At 32.8% G+C, this 21,297-nt stretch overlaps 1 protein-coding gene across 2 annotated transcripts in view; it reads right to left on the reverse strand.

Annotated features, from left to right (window-relative positions):
• The window catches only part of LOC134680166 (uncharacterized), a 50,592-nt gene that overhangs the window by 18,243 nt on the left and 11,052 nt on the right, over window positions 1-21,297 (reverse strand). For both annotated transcript variants that reach the window (XR_010100433.1, XM_063539242.1), the window contains exons 2-4: window positions 7,440-7,670; window positions 5,425-5,553; window positions 3,127-3,241 (exon numbers count right to left, since the gene is read on the reverse strand). Coding sequence is in view for 1 of the 2 variants with exons in the window: in XM_063539242.1 (XP_063395312.1) it covers window positions 3,127-3,241; window positions 5,425-5,553; window positions 7,440-7,670 (475 nt within the window). In the remaining variant the exon portion in view is untranslated. The remainder of the gene's footprint in view (window positions 1-3,126; window positions 3,242-5,424; window positions 5,554-7,439; window positions 7,671-21,297) is intronic.

Below are 21,297 nucleotides of genomic sequence, written 5' to 3' on the forward strand. Positions count from 1 at the left end.
GTCATCCTGTATACAGTTATTATATTTCATAAGTCGAATTCACACAGCTTGGGTTTGAATAGGAAATAAAAATATACATATATTTGCACACAATGTAATTTCCGTGACACTTATCTTATGAATTAGATGTTTTCTATAGATACAATACAATTTAAGTACGGATATGATGTTCGTTCTTGTCTACGTGACAGCGTGATAAAACTGTGTCCGTCACTTTAATCACGCGGTGTTAGTGACGGTTATTTTATCACGTGGATAAAGTCATCCATAGTACGCCTGCAGGACAACCTGTAGGTACTAGGCCACAGATGTGTCTGACAAACTAATATGTTAGTAAAAGGCAAGAAATGTGTCTCAATGCCTAGAAAACGATACTTCTTTTATTCTACAATTGTGTTATAGTTTTCAGACGTTCTGCTCAATACAAAACAAATGTGTAGGTATCCTAGATATCTGTCTGGTGAGATAAAAGGTTGCTGTCAGTATCACATGTCCTTTGTAGTTTTAACCTTACCTTATGTTTGATTTGGAGCTCAAACTAGAATAATAGGTAAAATGTCTAAAGGATATTCAAATAAAATCGACTCATTTATTTCACTCAGTTCTATTTAATGTTTCCCTTTAGAATCTTTAGATGGTTGAACGTTGATTCGTGCCTTCCAGCAAGTCAAAGTCTGCAATTCCCTGTTGAAAGCTACGATAGCCACATACACGCCATACCTCCTGGCCATCTTGCCTTGAAACGTGTGCTCCAATTTGTTTACATCCACCTTTACTATTTTGTACTTTCCTTTCTTCAGCGTGCAGTTCTTAGAAAAAGAAATCCCCAATACATTCAATATGGCTCTAACGGCGAAGCTTTTACAGTTCATGTTTTTTAACTCATACAGCCATTCTACACCGTTTGGTGTTTCAAATCCGTATTTCATATAAGCGTTGTGTCGCTCTTCTTTGAAATCTTCATTTACATCAAAGAATCCTCTTAGGTAACTTACTCCTTGGCTGTCGTTATATATTTCAACGTGAACATCAAATGGGCTAACTTTAGCGTAAGGCAGGGCCGGAGCTGTACATGCTTCTACGGATAGCCATGTAGAAACATATTGTTCGGAGGCAAATATTATATGAAATAATAACAATATGGCAAAAGTTAAAAGTGTTACGTTTGGTTTCATTGTGGTTTTAGTATAAAATACGTGACATGCCTACCTTAAGTACCTACCTCATTTACTAGTAATGATTACAACAAAATTTCGATTGTAATGTTTTGTTACCGTTTAAATAGGGTATCGCCATTGATCGTAGGTATAAAAATGTCTGCGGACGAAGACTTCGTTTGTTTTCCAGTAACTATTACCTACTAAAAATCAGCAAATTCCTTTTACAAAATTGAGCTACTTATAGTTTGCACAATAAAGCGTACATATTATTTTTTATAGATACAAGTTTTATAGGCTTATTAAGGGATAGATTGAAAAAATATAGTTTTAAGTCTTGAGGCCCGATTCGGATTTTGAAATAGACATCTATTAGATGTCTTTTAGACATCACCAAGATACGATAACGATATTTTTAAGATCTAACCTATCAAATTTGACATTTGCTCGATTCTGGAGATACTCTTGAACGATTTCCACAGAATATGACTCCAGAGATCCAATCCAATTCACATCTAATAGATATCTTACTCTATCTAACGTAAAAGTGATATTGGTTGCCCGAATTGCGCTGCAAAAGAGAACTAGATGATATCTAAACTATAACGTATCTAGAATGGATCTAGTACGTGTCGTCTCTTGTGAATATCTTAAAGTTCGAATACGGCAGTTGGTCTTCCTACTGTTCGACACCACCGGTGGGAAGAAAATATTCTCTTTATTAACTCCTCTTTGTCTTTAAGTCGGTAACAATACTTCTCTCTACTGAACCCGCTGCCAAAAATAACATTAACATTTAGGCTAATGTGATGTATATCGAAAAACAGCAATAATTAGGTAAATTATATGGTCATAACCATATATGTATAACCCAGACGTAATCAATAAAATGATCGCGACAAGTAGGTACTCATCCAAATACGACAATCATACGCGTAGGTACCTACTCGTTAGGCGTAGGCAGTCTATCTACATCTAAAATGATAATATTGTACCCACTCATTTACATAATACGGTCCAAATATACCTAAACTAAACCTAAAGCAACTGTTTCTCTTAGTGAAAGAAAAGCAACAAGGCCATTAGCATTTTACTGGGATAAAATCTCTGACTTTGTTACCGACTCGTCTTTGATTCGTAGTTAGTTAAAGCTAACAAGTAAAAAAAAGTTTTAGACTTCAAGCAGACTACGTTGTTTTTTCTTATATGAATTAGATTAAATGTCTGATAACATATAAAGATTATTAATTTTAACAATAACGGTAAACCAGCACTTAGTTTTAGAATTAATGCAAGATCTGTTAGAAAAATTATGTAGGTACTCTTGCCATATTTACCTACTCATTTCTAGTAACAATATATGTTAGGATACCCAGCAACCTACAGATTTCCGATTTCAAATGGGGGGGAGGGGTGGTTGCGGATTGATTAGTTACAGTTTGGGTCGCTGGACGGCAGAGCAGTGTGCATACGCTATTAGTATTATTAGATATGCTTAATGATGTTAGTAGTTATAGGTATTTATTGAATCACATAATAATTTTAGGTGTTACATGTTAAAAGCAGATCGTTACATCAATTCAAAATTAAAATAGCTACATAGCTACTATTGATGAACTGACTTTGATTTTAATTTTTTCTTCTAAAACTGTTACGGATTTAATCTGTCAGCTGACCGTAGTCATTTTTCTGGACCAAAAAATTCAGAACAATAAATTAAATCAGAATGGGGCTCCTAGGCGCAATTTGCCATATTACCTAATTTTAATATACGCTATACTGCGATGCACCGTCAGCTAATCTTATTGAAAGCTCGGTAGAAATAAGAGTTTCAAAAAATTTTATCCGCATCAACTTTTTATATAAGTATACAATTTTGGTTTATATATTTTAGTTTTTTTTTTATCAAATTATGAAATCTGAAATCTGCCACTGGCCACCCTGTATAAAGTACATTGTTACAACTCACCCTTTGGAGAGTATTGTCATGGTCGGCCTGGGATACAAGTCCTCCGCGGCGCATGTGAGTGTCACTAAGAACACGTATTTCTTCTCCTGTACGAAGTGGAAATTTTTGCCTGGACCTGCAAATAGGTATATATTTATTATTATTTATTTACTTTATTTAATAAAATACAGAGGTATCCTTTAAAATAGTCATAGCTCCGCAAAACTCAACAATGAGTTTGACTGTGGGGTCATGACCTCATGACGGCGCGATTCGGGAATTCGGCGTTCCACGGTAAAAAATACCCTATGGCGGTAGGCGCTTACGCTAGCGCCTACCGCCATAGGGTACTTTTCACCGTGGAACGTCACATATCGTTACTATTTCATATCTAGTGAATGTCTAATTCATTTCCCGAATCGCGCCGTCAGTCTCTATTTATTATCTTAATAACTTATAGTATGTAGTTCAATTACTACAATATATTATGGTAGTGTTTTTACATTCAGTATGTTAAATGTTACTTAATAGGTAAAGGATATATTTGTGTGATGTGCACGGATATTTGTTCCTGACACATGGGTGTTTTCTATGACCAAGAAAATGTCTCTGGAGCAATTTTGAGAGCCCACGCAGTGCAAGTGTTATTTATACATGAAAATTTCATAGAAATTTGACATTTAAAATAACACTTGCACTGCGTGGGCTATCAACATCTCTGCAGACTTTTCTTGGTCTAACACTATCCAAGTATTTATTTGTTATAGGTATAATACCTATTGTTGTCTAAATATCCACACCACAAGCCTTCTTGAGCTTACTGTGGCTTAGTATAATTATTTATTTATGTTCAATAAAATGGATGACCTAGACGGAAAAACTTATGCGGAAACCTTAAGAATTTAACGTACGGCGCGGCACAGATAAGTCACGTTGCCAGCCTAGGCCGGTAATGTTGTGTGAGGTTCTATTATGAGCGCGTCTCGCTAAAGCTCCCGCAACGATATGTTTCCTAGTTTATTATCACAAACAACTCAATAACATCGCATTTTAGAAAAGAGACGACAGAATATACAACACCTATTTTACTTATAGGTACTTAAGTATCTTAATACCAGCTACAATAGCATGTAAATGTAATAAATGGGCCCTTCAGAGGATATCGGTATACAGTAAAAACTTGTATTATCCATTTGATTATCATCGAGAAAGAATGGATGTCGTAAAATTTCCATACAAAAATAATAAGGAGGGTGCAGAAAATTTATTAGTTATGTGTCTAGGAGACATGTAAATGAATCTAGGGGTTCTATTTGACTTGAGAAAATAATAGAAGGAGACGTCACTGTCATAGTATTTCTTTTAAATCGCTGTTGTTTATTTCCTACTGTACGATAAAATTTTAAAAGATAATGTCATAAAACGAATTGAGAAATTTACATTTTGGCAGTAAAAACGTATGCTACGTTGCTAACGTCACCTTCTGCCTATTTCACCAGTCAAATTGGGCCCCTGGTAGGTATCTGAAATGTTATTTTTAGCCATTCTTTCACCGTTTCTATTGCACCGTACTGCGCCGCCATGCTACTATTTTTCCATTGGGCAACATGGGTATTCGTAGTACCTACATACAACGTACAAAGGAAAAAGCGTGCATAGAAAACAAACGCGCTCCATTATGACCCGGCAAAATGTGAAAAGCTTTTTAAAGTTAAAAGAAAACAACAGTAGGTACGTTAATAATGTTCTTTCGCGATAAAATTGGGAATGGAAAGTACACTGCTAGTTTTAGCCAAATCTGTTTTGATGATTTTGCGTAACATAATAACTACAGAGGTCCCGCTTAAGGGGCTCAAAATCTTGACTGCTCGCGAAGTTCCGTAACAAAAGGTTTACTTCCCTACTTTAGAGCATGACCGTCATAGCGCCTTCATTCAAGAAGCTTTGCGAGAGATATACGACTTTTTCGTCGCAGAATAACACAGTTTCTACTTATCGCCTTGGCCACAGAATAAATAATAGTACTGGGTACAGAAGACTCACTCTCTATCAAAACGCGTCTGTTACGATCAGCACAGATATGGCCGCTAGGTGGCGACAGCGCCACGTGCGGCCTATGGCTTGTCCCAAAATTGTGGTGAAACGAATGTACTTTTAGCTATCTGTAGCAAAGCGACGAAATCGCGGAGTGAGCCACGCCTGCCTTGCCCAAGAAATGCACCAGTCTGAGCGGGAACGCCCGATACTGACGCCGTCATACATTTGTTTTAACCAATACAGAGCGTGCGTTCTGTGGACTTCAGGTAAGAGTATACTCACTGTAGACAAGCATGGAGCTGGTCTCACGATCCTCCTCCTCAAACGTGGACACCACGCAAGTGTAGTTCCCACTCAGGTGCGTCGAGGGGTTCACGATTTTTATGGCTCTGTACGCTTGCAGTGGTTCATCTAGAAAAAATAATATCTGAAGGGTGAACCTGGAGTTACCATGGCTACCAGTACAATTTGACACTGGGTTAACGGTTAACCCCAGGTTAGTGGGATGGTACAAGTGGCGCCTTGAAGGCGCCGAGCTTCGGGCTACATTCGTAGCCGATAGCAATTTTCTTTCTGCTTTATAACGAAAAGTGCCTTCGAACAAAGAACTCGCCTAGCGGTTCGCTGACAGTGACTGTGATAACGTAGGACCTTATGAGTTCTGATTGTAATAACAGGGGCGCATTTCTCGAACGGTATTAGTCTAATATTATTAGTTTTACCATGGTAACCCATACGATTTGACAGTTAGGGGACTGACATTATTAGTCTAATACCGTTCGAGAAATGGGCCCCAGGTCACAACCTGTCACAGATCATAATATGTCAGTGTCAAAAGTGTCATTTGTTCAACCAGAAACGTCACGTTTGACATGACATAACGTATCCATAACAAATTGAGGCCAAATTCATGAGCTATTATTACAATCAATTTACGCCTCCTAGGCGCAAATCATCATTGCAATAGAGGCTGGCTATTATAGTAGATCTAATGTTATGTCAAGTGCGAAGCTCCAGACCTAAGGGGACATGTACAGTCAGCCGCAGAGAGAGTTAACCTTTTGCATACAATCAGTCACAAATATATAGGGGAGGTCACCTCTCTCTGCAGCTGACTGTACATCAACGAGCGATTACTAGTAGGTATACGGGTAAAGCATCGATAATTGAGTTTATCGATATAGAAACTCCCTAAATGTCATTTAATTTCGCCCCCAAAAATCCAATGTCTGTACATTAAGTCAAGTGCCGGCCTAACTCCAGGCAATTTGGGTGATTTGTGATTCCATTTGTATCAAGTGTAATCGTGTACCTACATACATAATAACCTAAAATTGTCCGTAGTTCAGAACTTCGAGTAAACACTAATGACACACGAATACCGTCATTTACCGTCTATCGCTGTCAAAGTGGGTAAAACGGTATGAATGCTATAAAACGGTATACATCTAGACAAGTGTCATTCAACTTATCCACTTATCAACTAAGTTTATGTTAGAAATGTAGACAAATGACACATTATCCAACGACCATGATATGCAGTAAATCGTTTAACGACTATCACTGTCAAAAGTGGAAAAGACGTCAAATTAATAAAAATTGGACTAAATGTTAGTTTTATCAGCATTCAACCTTTAGCCGCCCAGAGGCCTATAAAAAGATCTCCCGTTACATTCTAATTGAATCTTTATTTTGATTATTCAAAATTGCTTTTGTTTCGGCAAGATTTGATGTCTCGGCAGCTAGAGGACAGCCGTATGATTTATAAAGTCGACCATTATATAGCCTCGCCCCGCTGGGGATGTCTAGCCTCACACTAACTTTTCGAGAAAAAAAAACTTCGGTGACATTGTAATTTATATATACATAGTACTATCAGGGACAAGGTGACCTATAATACAGCAACCCTATAATAAAAATCGACCCTTTATTTAAATTCAGTTCATTAAATCGTCTTGAAGAATACCAAAGGCATGTCAATTACCTGATCCATGTTATATTAGTTTTATTAATCTTCATAAGGTAGGTCCGAGATCATTACGATTATGATGAATATGATGGTCGTTCTATTGTCTACGTGACAGCGCAATAAAACGGTGTCCGTCACTTTCTATCCCGCGGTGTTAAAAATGTGACAGTTATTTTATCACGTGGATAAAACTATCCATTATACATTTTTATTGTATTAAAAAATTTAAAAAAATAATTTTTTTTTGCAATATAATGAAGATAACAAGAATGTACCTACCTACAAGACTTATTATTAGAGGTAATTTCTTCATAGGATTGTTACTCACCAGATATTCTAAAGTTGAGATCGACCTTTCCTTTCAACAGGCCTATGACCTGCGGCCGCATAGGCGGTATCCACTGATACACCAGCCCCGAGGCTCCGTTGAAGAACCACTTCATCATGAACCCCGGCAGCAGTTCCGGGGCGTCGTGCTCGCAGTCCAAGATAACGTGGTCGGTGCCGATCTCGACGAGGGACGGTACTTCTAGACGCTTGATGTTGACTGCTACACATTCTGCAACAGGCATTTCTTATAGCCTCCTAAGGCCCACGGTCCAACCTATAGTACTTCTTCAGTTCGAAGAAATCTAAATCATATTCAATTGGAACAGTGTCGCGTTTGTTTTGTTTCGGTCAATTTTCAAACAACGCAAAATCAACTCTATGTCCTACATTATAGGTTCAAATTTCAGTGGCAAATTTTTGATTTTTCATTTGTATGGCTGGGCCTTAGGAGGATTAGTACAGTCGCCATCAGATAAATGCGGAGCGACCAAGGTGCTCACAAGTAGGTATCTGAACACGCCTCTGTTGTCGAGGCGTTAAGGGTGCGTGTTAAAATATTTTTGAGTACCTTGGCTGCTCCGATATATCTGATGGCGATTGTACAGTCAAGTTGTACAACTAGTGACCTCGTCGGTGTGGAATTTGCTTACTCATTAATGGCATTTTTATGGAAATTTCAACCTGCCATTTAAATCCCTTGTTAACACAGGTTACGTATGCATGTTTGTGCACGCATAGTTTTACCCTCGACTGTATATTCGTCGGATGACAAGCAAAAGTCACTAACTAACACCATTGAAATTATTGGACAATAAACCGTGTTACAAATGTAATTAAATGCATTGTTACTTTAATGTTTTGATAGTACTTAGTGAGTTGCTTGTCACCCGACGATATGGAGATGGAACGGTATAAGTAATCACGATGAGAGGATGTTTGTGTGTTTGTGCAAAAAAATTAATCTTCTCTTTAATGATTGTTGAATATTGTTTTCCAAGACTTCAATCTTGTTGAATATTGTTTTGCAAGATTTGTATCACGTGTCGGTTCTTAGATAGAATTATTAAATTACTATAGGCATTGTGTCTACTCACAATTCGTATTCCATTACAGTCTTGTTAAGTATTTCAATCAAGCCACTATATTACTTATTCAAATAAGATTATTTACTTAACAATGTCTAGGATTCTAACATTAACATTCTAGCCCCATTACAAACGCAATATCGTATTCTCTATTATCTGTTGTCTAAGTAGTCACCCAAGCCTACCACAAACAAAATAATCAATACCATTCTAGTATGCAAATTGAACACTTAGCCTGATGATGATTGTAAGATTCATTAAAATTACTAATTATTAGAAACAGATTTAATGAAATAAAGAGTTGAATAATCATTGGTAATCTATAATTTAATACATTTAAAAGTAACGTGATTGATAGTTGACCTTTGTAAATAGAAGGTAGTTGGAAGAAAGAATAAAAGACGACTGGCATGGCGGTTAACGGGCATTCGGTTACGGGCAGAGGTGAAGGGAGGACGATTGTGAAGTGAGAGGATTGGAGATTGAACTGTAACGGAATATTGTGATCAAGAAATATATTGCTGTTATGAAAGAAGGAATTTTTATTATACATCAGAAGTGGTAAGTACCTACAAGTCACTATGGTATTCCTGATATTAATATTAGAACTGATTGAGTTAAATCTTAATTACCCAATTAATTTGTTACAATAGTAACAGTGGTGTAAAATTATTATGATTATATACCTATACATATATTAGTAACACTTATATTGGTTGTTGTTTAGTTGAAATTAATTATCATTTCATATTTCCTATGTTAGGAAGTTTATGTTTAACGGGCGCTTAGAAACAAAGACACCGTTAATTTTATCAAGAACAAAATAATTGGGTAAACCCATTTCGGCATATTCGTTCACTCGAGAGCAATTATACTGCAAGTTTTCTCTTCAAGACCAACAGTTAGGTTTTTTTTAGTGTTTGCTGTAATGCCTATCCATAATATAATTAAAGCATTCGTTACATCGCGGGTAGCGTGAAACCTTTGGAACACCGTTTTATTTTGAATAGTTCGGATACGTTTATGATTATTTACAGATGTAGATCGAATTCTTTTAGTCTATGTATGTACCGCTTATTTGGTTACAACTTTTACCATATTTTCAATATATCACTTATCAATACGTCAGTATTATATAACGGGGTTAAGTGTTTTCGAAATTATAAACTACTCAGACTGTAAATAAGTAGGAATGATACTTTTACTGGTAGTTACCGACCCGCCGACCTGGCCGGGGTTACAATCGCTGTCGCTTCGACAACGAAAAGCATTATGTCTCTATATCACTCTTCCATATTAGCGCGACAGTGACAGTTGCATTCCGTTCGCTACGGAGCGTAAGCGATTGGCATCTTGGCTACGCGGCCCGTTTCGTATTCCGGATCCCGTTTCTGGATTTGGGTCCGTGCCGGATACTGGATCCGTGCCGGATTGGTACCGGATCTGTGCCGGATTGGTATCGGATCAGTGCCGGATCCCGAATTTGTTCTAGATTCCTTTTCTGTACCAGTTCTAGAATTTTCTCGTTTCGAAAAGCCTGTGTTCCGGATCCGTACCGGGATAGGGATCTGTTTTAAACGTCCCGCATTTAGACCCCGGAAGCAGTAAATAAATAAATAAAACAGTTGAATTTAGCTTAATAAGAACAATTTATATTTGTCTACTATTAACAACCCAAAGATTTAGAACTCTTCCATTGCTGGTGTTGTTTTCGAGTTCCAGACTATGGACCATGAGGAAAAAAAAAAAACATCCAGGCGGCGCACGAAAACTCCTGAGCGTGACCGAAAATCGAAATCTGATGATGGACAAGAACGTCGAAGCCGAAGTCGCAGGGAACAACAGGCGGAGTCGCAACCGGCGAAGCCGCAGCAGCGGCAGACACGGCCGAGGCAATGAGAGATGGCTTCGAAGATCAACACGGAAGGACAACGGCCAGGATCGCTTTCACGTGGAAGCCGCACAGGACAGGAACGGATGGCTTGTATATCTTTGTCGTCTTCAGTTGTAGATTTTAATAGATGTCGTTTATTGCTTAAACTGCGAATATTTTGGTACAGTATCCTTGGTTTTAAGAAGTTCGTTGCAAAGCTCTGCTGATTGCTGTTGATCAATTCGTCAATTGTGGTTGGTGCAACTGACGCTTAAGTGGCAAGTAAATAACGATATGATGAAAATACCTACATATGATGATAAGTATAATATTATCGAATTATAAAATTTCTGGATTATTTTAATTAATGAGTTACGGATTAATGAGTTACGGATTAATGAGTTACGGATTAATGAGTTACGGATTAATGAGTTACGGATTAATGAGTTACGGAGTAATGAGTTACGGATTAATGAGTTACGGATTAGTGAGTTACGGATTAATGAGTTACGGATTAATGAGTTACGGACTAATGAGTTACGCATTAGTGAGTTACTGGATTGATCAGTTACTGGATTGATCAGTTACTGGATTGATCAGTTACTGGATTGATCAGTTACTGGATTGATCAGTTACTGGATTGATCAGTTACTGGATTAATCAGGTACTGGATTACTGGATTAAGCAGTTAATGGATTATAGAGTTAATGGATTATAGAGTTAATGGATTATAGAGTTAATGGATTATAGAGTTATTGGATTATCGAGTTATTGGATTATTCAGTTGAGTTATTGGATTATTGAGTTGAGTTTTATTGAGTTGAGTTATTGGATTATTGAGTTGAGTTATTGGATTATTGAGTTGAGTTATTGGATTATTGAGTTGAGTTATTGGATTATTGAGTTGAGTTATTGGATTATTGAGTTGAGTTATTGGATTATCTAGTTGAGTTATTGGATTATCTAGTTGAGTTATTGGATTATTCAGTTGAGTTATTGGATTTATTCAGTTGAGTTATTGAATTATTCAGTTGAGTTATTGGATTATTTAGTTGAGTTATTGGATTATTTAGTTGAGTTATTTGATTATTGATTTGAGTATAGGATTATTTAGTTGAGCTATTGGATTATTTAGTTGAGTTATTAGAGTATTTAGTTGAGTTATTGGAGTATTTAGTTGAGTTATTGGATTATTGGACTATTGAGTTATTGGATTATTGAGTTATTGGATTATTGAGTTATTGGATTATTGAGTTATTGGATTATTGAGTTATTGGGTTATTGGGTTATTGGGTTATTGGATTATTGGATTATTGGATTATTGGTTCATTGGATCATTGGTTCATTGGATCATTGGATCATTGGATCATTGGATCATTGGATCATTGCATTATTGCATTATTGGATTATTGAATTATTGAATTATTGAATTATTGAATTATTGAATTATTGAATTATTGAATTATTGAATTATTGAATTATTGAATTATTGAATTATTGAATTATTGAAGTATTGAATTATTGAATTAGTGATTATTGAGTTATTGTATTATTGAGTTATTGGACTATTGAGTTATTGGATTATTGAGTTATTGGATTTGGATTGGATTGAATTATTGAATTATTGAATTATTGAATTATTGAATTATTGAATTATTGAATTATTGAATTATTGAATTATTGAATTATTGAATTATTGAATTATTGAATTATTGAATTATTGAATTATTGAATTATTGAATTATTGAATTATTGAATTATTGAATTATTGAATTATTGAATTATTGAATTATTGAATTATTGAATTATTGAATTATTGAATTATTGAATTATTGAATTATTGAATTATTGAATTATTGAATTATTGAATTATTGAATTATTGAATTATTGAATTATTGAATTATTGAATTATTGAATTATTGAATTATTGAATTATTGAATTATTGAATTATTGAATTATTGAATTATTGAATTATTGAATTATTGAATTATTGAATTATTGAATTATTGAATTATTGAATTATTGAATTATTGAATTATTGAATTATTGAATTATTGAATTATTGAATTATTGAATTATTGAATTATTGAATTATTGAATTATTGAATTATTGAATTATTGAATTATTGAATTATTGAATTATTGAATTATTGAATTATTGAATTATTGAATTATTGAATTATTGAATTATTGAATTATTGAATTAAAGAATTATTGAATTATTGAATTAAAGAATTATTGAATTAAAGAATTAAAGAATTAAAGAATTAAAGAATTAAAGAATTAAAGAATTAAAGAATTAAAGAATTAAAGAATTAAAGAATTAAAGAATTAAAGAATTAAAGAATTAAAGAATTAAAGAATTAAAGAATTAAAGAATTAAAGAATTAAAGAATTAAAGAATTAAAGAATTAAAGAATTAAAGAATTAAAGAATTAAAGAATTAAAGAATTAAAGAATTAAAGAATTAAAGAATTAAAGAATTAAAGAATTAAAGAATTAAAGAATTAAAGAATTAAAGAATTAAAGAATTAAAGAATTAAAGAATTAAAGAATTAAAGAATTAAAGAATTAAAGAATTAAAGAATTAAAGAATTAAAGAATTAAAGAATTAAAGAATTAAAGAATTATTGGATTATTGGATTATTGAATTAAAGAATTATTGGATTATTGGATTATTGAATTAAAGAATTATTGGATTATTGGATTATTGAATTAAAGAATTATTGGATTATTGGATTATTGAATTAAAGAATTATTGGATTATTGAATTATTGGATTATTGGATTATTGAATTAAAGAATTATTGGATTATTGAATTAAAGAATTAAAGAATTATTGGATTATTGAATTAAAGAATTATTTGATTATTTAATTAAAGAATTAAAGAATTATTGGATTATTGAATTAGAGAATTAAAGAATCAAAGAATTATTGGATTATTGAATTAAAGAATTATTGGATTATTGAATTAAAGAATTATTGGATTATTGAATTAAAGAATTATTAGATTATTGAATTAAAGAATTATTGGATTATTGAATTAAAGAATTATTGGATTATTGAATTAAAAAGTTAAAGAATTATTGGATTATTGAATTAAAGAATTAAAGAATTATTGGATTATTGAATTAAAGAATTATTGGATTATTGAATTAAAGAATTATTTGATTATTTAATTAAAGAATTATTGGATTATTGAATTAAAGAATTATTGGATTATTGAATTAAAGAATTAAAGAATTATTGGATTATTGAATTAAAGAATTAAAGAATTATTGGATTATTGAATTAAAGAATTAAAGAATTATTGGATTATTGAATTAAAGAATTATTTGATTATTTAATTAAAGAATTATTGGATTATTGAATTAGAGAATTAAAGAATTATTGGATTATTGAATTAAAGAATTAAAGAATTATTGGATTATTGGATTTTTGAATTAAAGAATTATTGGATTATTGAATTAAAGAATTATTGGATTATTGAATTAAAGAATTATTGGATTATTGAATTAAAGAATTATTGGATTATTGAATTAAAGAATTATTGGATTATTGAATTATAGAATTATTGGATTATTGAATTAAATAATTATTGGATTATTGAATTAAAGAATTAAAGAATTATTGGATTATTGGATTTTTGAATTAAAGAATTATTGGATTATTGAATTAAAGAATTATTGGATTATTGAATTAAAGAATTATTGGATTATTGAATTAAAGAATTATTGGATTATTGAATTAAAGAATTATTGGATTATTGAATTAAAGAATTATTGGATTATTGAATTAAAGAATTATTGGATTATTGAATTAAAGAATTATTGGTTTATTGAATTAAAGAATTAATGGATTATTGAATTAAAGAATTATTGGATTATTGAATTAAAGAATTAAAGAATTATTGGATTATTGAATTAAAGAATTAAAGAATTATTGGATTATTGAATTAAAGAATTAAATAATTATTGGATTATTGAATTAAAGAATTAAAGAATTATTTGATTATTGAATTAAAGAATTAAAGAATTATTTGATTATTTAATTAAAGAATTAAAGAATTATTGGATTATTGAATTAAAGAATTAAAGAATTATTGAATTATTGAATTATTGAATTAAAGAATTAAAGAATTATTGGATTATTGAATTAAAGAATTAAAGAATTATTGGATTATTGGATTTTTGAATTAAAGAATTAAAGAATTATTGGATTATTGAATTTTTGAATTAATAGATTATTGAATTAGTTATTTGCTATGGATGGAGGCACGGATATATGGTAATGATAAAAAAAAAAAGACGGAAATAGAGGATGTTATGTTGTGATGAGACACGTTTGTGTCATGAGAGTGATTCAGTAAGTAGCACATTAAAAAAATAAAAATGGAATCAAAAAAAAAACAAGAGAAATAATGTGCTACACGTAAAATTTGATTAAAAAAATGGTATGTTGTGAGACACGTTTGTGTCATGAGAGTGGAAAAAAAAACGGAATAAAAAAAAAAACACGAGAAATAATGAGTAAAAAAAAAAAAAAACATAGCAGTCGAATATGTTAAGTAATGTACTTTATATGTATTGATGCATAAAAAAATATGATATATTGTTGTATAATTATTGAATAGAAACTTATATATTTAGATGGATTTATTGGATTTGAAATTATTATGCGAAGATATAGATTAATTCAATAAATAATAAGAAAAATGTATATAGACAGACAAAGAAATTGTATTAAATGGGTAATAAAGCATTAATAATTTTCTTACTGAATGCCCGATGATTTGACATGCCGAGTGTAAGATTAGATGACAGACGCGATTAGTATGACTGTGCATGAGGACATGCACAATGTCAGGATGGGCGAGTGTAAGATTCATTAAAATTACTAATTATTAGAAACAGATTTAATGAAATAAAGAGTTGAATAATCATTGGTAATCTATAATTTAATAAATTTAAAAGTAAGGTGTTGATAGTTGACCTTTGTAAATAGAAGGTAGTTGGAAGAAAGAATAAAAGACGACTGGCATGGCGGTTAACGGGCATTCGGTTACGGGCAGAGGTGAAGGGAGGACGATTGTGAAGTGAGAGGATTGGAGATTGAACTGTAACGGAATATTGTGATCAAGAAATATATTGCTGTTATGAAAGAAGGAATTTTTATTATATGATGTTCAGGTATTCGTCTTCATATCGGGCGATATTCACGCTCATGAATAACGCATTTTCGTGAACATAATGTATCACTGTCCCGGCTCTTAGGGAAATTGGACTGTGCTGAAATCGCATGGCGACTCTGGACAGCCATTTGTGACACTAGAATAAGTTTCCAAAAATGTAAATTTAGCGCAGACTGTACCTATATTACGCCATGAAAGTATTACCTATACTCGTCAAACCGAATCAAATATGTATGCCCAACCTCGAGATTTTTTTTTATATTTAACGATCGAACGACCGGCAGTGAAACCTGCCTTCTAACTTCATGTGATAATTCTATAGAAACAAATTATTGTATTACTTCCGAAGTTTTTATAGGTGGACTAGGTACCTATAAGGCTATAAGAAATAATTGACTTGCACAATTTTATTAGTGTGCATTTAGTTTAATTACATTTATGTTTTCGTAAATTTTTGTTCGTTATTTTTTTTTAGTTCGAATTGAAGTTTAAACAAGTTCGTTAAAATTTCGCAAATATTTATAAACGTTATAAGGGGTCATCCACTAATTACATCACACGTTTAGGGGGAGGGAGGGGGTCAAGAAAATGTGACATATTGTGACATGGGGTAGGGGGGAGACACAAACTTTGTGACGTCACTTTAACTTCATCAGTAACCGAAAATTTATTTGAATTATTTTATTCGCTGTACATTTAAATAAAAAGTTTATAAAAGGATAATCGTTTTAAATCGTTTAATTTTCTTTCCTAAGCAGTTTTGGGTTATAAAATTACTAATATTTATATCGTCAAAAATATTTTGATAATAAAATATTAATAATACTTAGGTACTTACTTAATTCGGTTGCGTAGGAAAAAATGTGACGTCACACTAGGGGGGAGGGGTTTGCCAAATGTGACCAAGTGTGACAAGGAGGGGGGGAGGGGTCAAAAAACCTAGAAATTCGTGTGACGTAATTAATGGATGACCCCTAATTTGCATGCACGGAGGCTCGAACTTCGGGCTTCTAGATAATTTTTTAACTTGACTTCTATCTACCATATCCAATTAAATGTTTACATTGTTGTTGAAAGTATTATATTTTTAACAATTTGTAGCAAAAATATTTAATTATCTACCTACTTCGATTATTAAACACAAAGTATAGACTGTAGTCTCCTGTAAAAGTCTCGAACTTTCGTTATGTCGAAATAAATACGTCGGATAATTTCAAAACGGGACTTTCCATTATTATGATGATTCCATTGTTCTTTGTTCGAATTAATTGTTTCGTGTGTAAAATTGAGTCGAAAGCACGAGTAGGTACATAAAGCCCATCAAAATTAATGTATGTATAGGTACGTACATAAAGGTTAAAACCTTTAATTAAATTTTAAACTCGATTCATATAAACTTTGACAACCGGTAAGGCTTGTACGTTTCCCACGAATGTTAATTAATTATTTTGTTTCAGTTAAAATTCAACGCTTCGTATTGAAAGGTCAAATTTATACCTATTAATAAAATTAGCAACAGATATATCTGCACGAGTAATAACATTAATTATATTCGCGCTTGTTAACACGATTTCCGATTGTGATTTAATATGATTCCGAATTTTGGGGATGTTACATATTAAATTTATCTGATCAAATAAACACCTATCTATTAAAAAGCCAGTTATAAAATCAATTTAAATGAAGGAAAAATAGGCAGTGCCTTACAGCTCGAATCGTACTTTAAGTAACATCAAATATTAGGTTTACATACGATATTAATTAGATTTATGTTTGAAAAACCGGGCAAGTGCGAGTCGGACTCGCGCACGAAGGGTTCCGTACCATAATGCAAAAAAAAAACAAAAAAAACGGTCACCCATCCAAGTACTGACCACTCCCGACGTTGCTTAACTTTGGTCAAAAATTACGTTAGTTGTATGGGAGCCCCATTTAAATCTTAATTTTATTCTGTTTTTAGTATTTGTTGTTATAGCGGCAACAGAAATACATCATCTGTGAAAATTTCAACTGTCTAGCTATCACGGTTCGTGAGATACAGCCTGGTGACAGACGGACGGACGGACGGACAGCGAAGTCTTAGTAATAGGGTCCCGTTTTACCCTTTGGGTACGGAACCCTAAAAACGTTAACGTATTTTAATGTTCGAATCGAGCCATCTGGGCACACTGCTTAGAGATTTGAGTCAGATTTTTATACACTCTAAAAAAAATTTGGTTGGCCCTATCAATATTTTGATAGTCGTAATCAAGCATCTTGATTCCATACGAGCCTAACAAGGACTTCGACATTTCAAATAAGGTAATTCTGATTGATCTTACTATTGCTATGTAACTGAGCCAACTAAGATCTTGTTCAATATATACATGAAAAAGAATTATGGTAACTAATTGACCCTAGTAAGATCAACTAAGCTTGATATTTATTGAATCAACCTACGTTACATAATTATGTCAACAAGTTAATAATAGATGCAAGGTATACAATTGTTAGGATTAATCAATACCTACTTTATTAGTTCAATCACAGATACACTTATTGTTTTAAGTAATCAGCTTTCATTGATTTATATAAGATCGTAATTGTTGTAATTAACTTAACGTCAACTAAGAAGAAACTGCTCTTAGTTGGTCTTAATTTTTTAGAGTGTAGGTATTTGTTTATTTGATATATGTTATTATTTAAATATGCTAAGTACATAATTTTGTCACTGAGACTTCTACAGGTAAATACTCCTACTGACACTTTACATTATAATACTATTAGATTCCTGACATTTCAATTTAAATAAATTTGTAAAATATCTTCCATTAAGTATCTAATATAAGAAGCATATCAAAAAGAGATAGGTATGTCTCTGTTTCTATCACTCATTTATTTTTCCAAATAGTCATTTACTGGTCTCTCTACTCTCTACTCTACCATTTAATTTCTAAAGATCTGCCACTGTCCATATAGAGAGACAAATCTCTTTTCATTAAGCTTGGAGAACTTACGCCTTTTATAACAGTACTTTTAAATACTTCTACACCTAGAAATAGTACTGTCACCTGCAATAATATGTCACATAACGAAAGCCGCAAAAATATCTGACACGATCTTATTTGTAGAGCTTAGCGTATCACATATGTTTGCGGCCTTCGAACCGTAACATATTATTCCAGATGATTGTACCTAATACGCTACTTTTGATGCTAACTGTACATTTGAGTAGGTATTTTTAATTATAAATGTGTAAATGTACAAGTATCGCCACCGCATCCCACAGTATAACATTTATTATTTATATGTTTAAATATTCCCCAAACATAAGATTTAAATCGTACCGGCCACGCGCGGGTAGCCCAACTGAAAATACTCTCAACACGCTTTATTTACATTTCAGTGCTCATGAAGTGGTTGTTATGAGAGAAACAGCCAATCATCACAGGGAATAACCGTGACATGAGACCTTTTTAACGCGGGGATTAGTATAAAAACAACAGCATATTGGACCAGCGCCGCTATATCACTGAGCAGCTTTATTTATTTGAAAACTTTCTCTGCGGCTTAATGCCTGCATTTGTTTCGAAATTCCTATGTATTATAATAACTGTGGTGAAATAATGTGCAAGTTTAATAAATTAACCGTTTCTCTGAAATGACCGTTTTAATATCCATCCGTACGAATATTCGCTTTTGGACAGTTTTGGCGAAATATCATGAGAATTTTCATATAAAATACGTTTTCAGCTATAAGTAAAATATGAACTATTAAATATGATGGTATTATAAACTGAAAAATATATTTTATGTAAAGGTAGGTACCTACTGGGGAGACTACTTAAAAGTGCGTATTATAATATTTAATAAACGTAGCTACTTATTTCAATTCAAATATGCTAAGTAGGTAGTAGGTATCTCGATACGAATATTGCAGGGCGTTGTTTGAACAACTAGCCATATTGTGCAAGATGATTAGGTAGGTCATACTGAACAACTTTTTCTATAGGGCCAAACCCGAAATCCAAAAGTAAATTGGTGTTCCAAAATGTATGAAACGGCCAAAAATTTTTTTGTAATTTCGGAGTTGGTCCCATAGAAATAGTTGTTCAGTATGGTCTACCTAATCACCTCGCACAATATTTGGCTTGTTGTTCAAAAAAACGCCCTGTATAAACTTTAATTAATCCTTTGTACGAGATACGTAATTTTCAAAAACTGGAAATGATATTTTACCCCTTGAATCCCACCGGCTCCATGGCATCTTGAAGTTTTTACTTTAGTATTGAATTTTGGGGCTCTTTGCTGACCCAATGTCTAGTCGATTGGGATTTAAGGGATCCATAAATTTTTACCTCAGCAGCTCGAACAAGGGTACTTTGCTTCTTAAAAACAGTGAGCAAAATGAGATTTTGCTCACTGAGTCATTTTGTCTCAATCAGTGAGCAAAATCGCATTTTGCTCACTGAGTGAGACAAAATGACATTCTAGTGACCTTTATAGTCAAATGTCATTTCAACATGCGGGGTCTAATACAAGTTCGATGTAGGGTAATTGTGTCTGTTTGCCGTCCAGTGCCTGTTTCCGTCCACTTGGCGGAGTTGCTACAAATAATTGCGGAAAATTTGAATATAAACAAGCCTTCTCACACATGTTTGGATTTGTTGCAATCCATAATGTCTAAGCAATATTTTTACCAAAATAAAAGTGTTATTTGACAAATAGCGGCTTAAAAAAAAATTATGTAAGTGGCGGCATTGCACCCAGAGCTTGAAAACGTCATTTTGCAAGAAAAAAAAAAGTGTTGGCGGCAAATGTTCACGGTAAGTTTATTAATTAATTTAGCTAGTTTAAGTTACGTTATTGGCACATACTGCAACTTAAAAGTATAATAAACGCAATTTTAAGTGTTTTTTATAGTTTTTTCATAATAATCTTTGATAAATTTAGTGGACGAGTACTGACATACTAATTTTGAAAAATATTTAGTTTCCGACCACACGGACGGTAACTGGAACAGCTAGGTGTATATTTGTTATGGTCGTTTTACTTCAAAAGACTTATAAACTACTACATATTTTCTCTTAAAATGATGTTTCTTGCTTATAAGATTATACATTTTAGTTTTCGTGCACAATTTTGTCACTGTTGCTTGATTAAAATCATATTTAAAATACGTGGTCGAAAACTAAAAATAGCTTTAAATATTGTTTCAGTTTCCGTCCATGTACTATGAGTGGTGTAGACGAGATTTATTATTACATGATTACAGAGGGCGAAAATAGCAATTCGTGGATGAGTTTCGATTTTGTTCGACGAAATGAAAGAATTGAACTGAGTCCGACAATGAGACGATTCCAGGAATTGCTATTCCCACTGGAGCATAGTGCTTTGCTCCAAATATGCGAGGAAATAAGTTAAAATAGGCAATTAATTATTTAAGCATCAAGCATTAAGGTAAAAGTACGCTCCACCGAACGCTCAATATCCGTCCGTATCACCGAATTTCTTCTATTTTAGGCTATAAGTCGATTATTTACAGCTGATATTTACTTGCGTATTTTTTTTTCCACGAGTTAAATACCTATCCCTTCAACTATGCCTCAGAGTCGGCCAATTTGTCCCGCAGTTGGGACGTGGCATTTGATCGAAACGGATCGTTGCTCCCGATTGCCACTTTGTATGGGCAACCTTAAAGAAATCGGTAAGAAGTTGCATATATT

Source organism: Cydia fagiglandana, chromosome 1 (genome assembly GCF_963556715.1).
Source record: "Cydia fagiglandana chromosome 1, ilCydFagi1.1, whole genome shotgun sequence".
Taxonomy (NCBI): domain Eukaryota; kingdom Metazoa; phylum Arthropoda; class Insecta; order Lepidoptera; family Tortricidae; genus Cydia; species Cydia fagiglandana.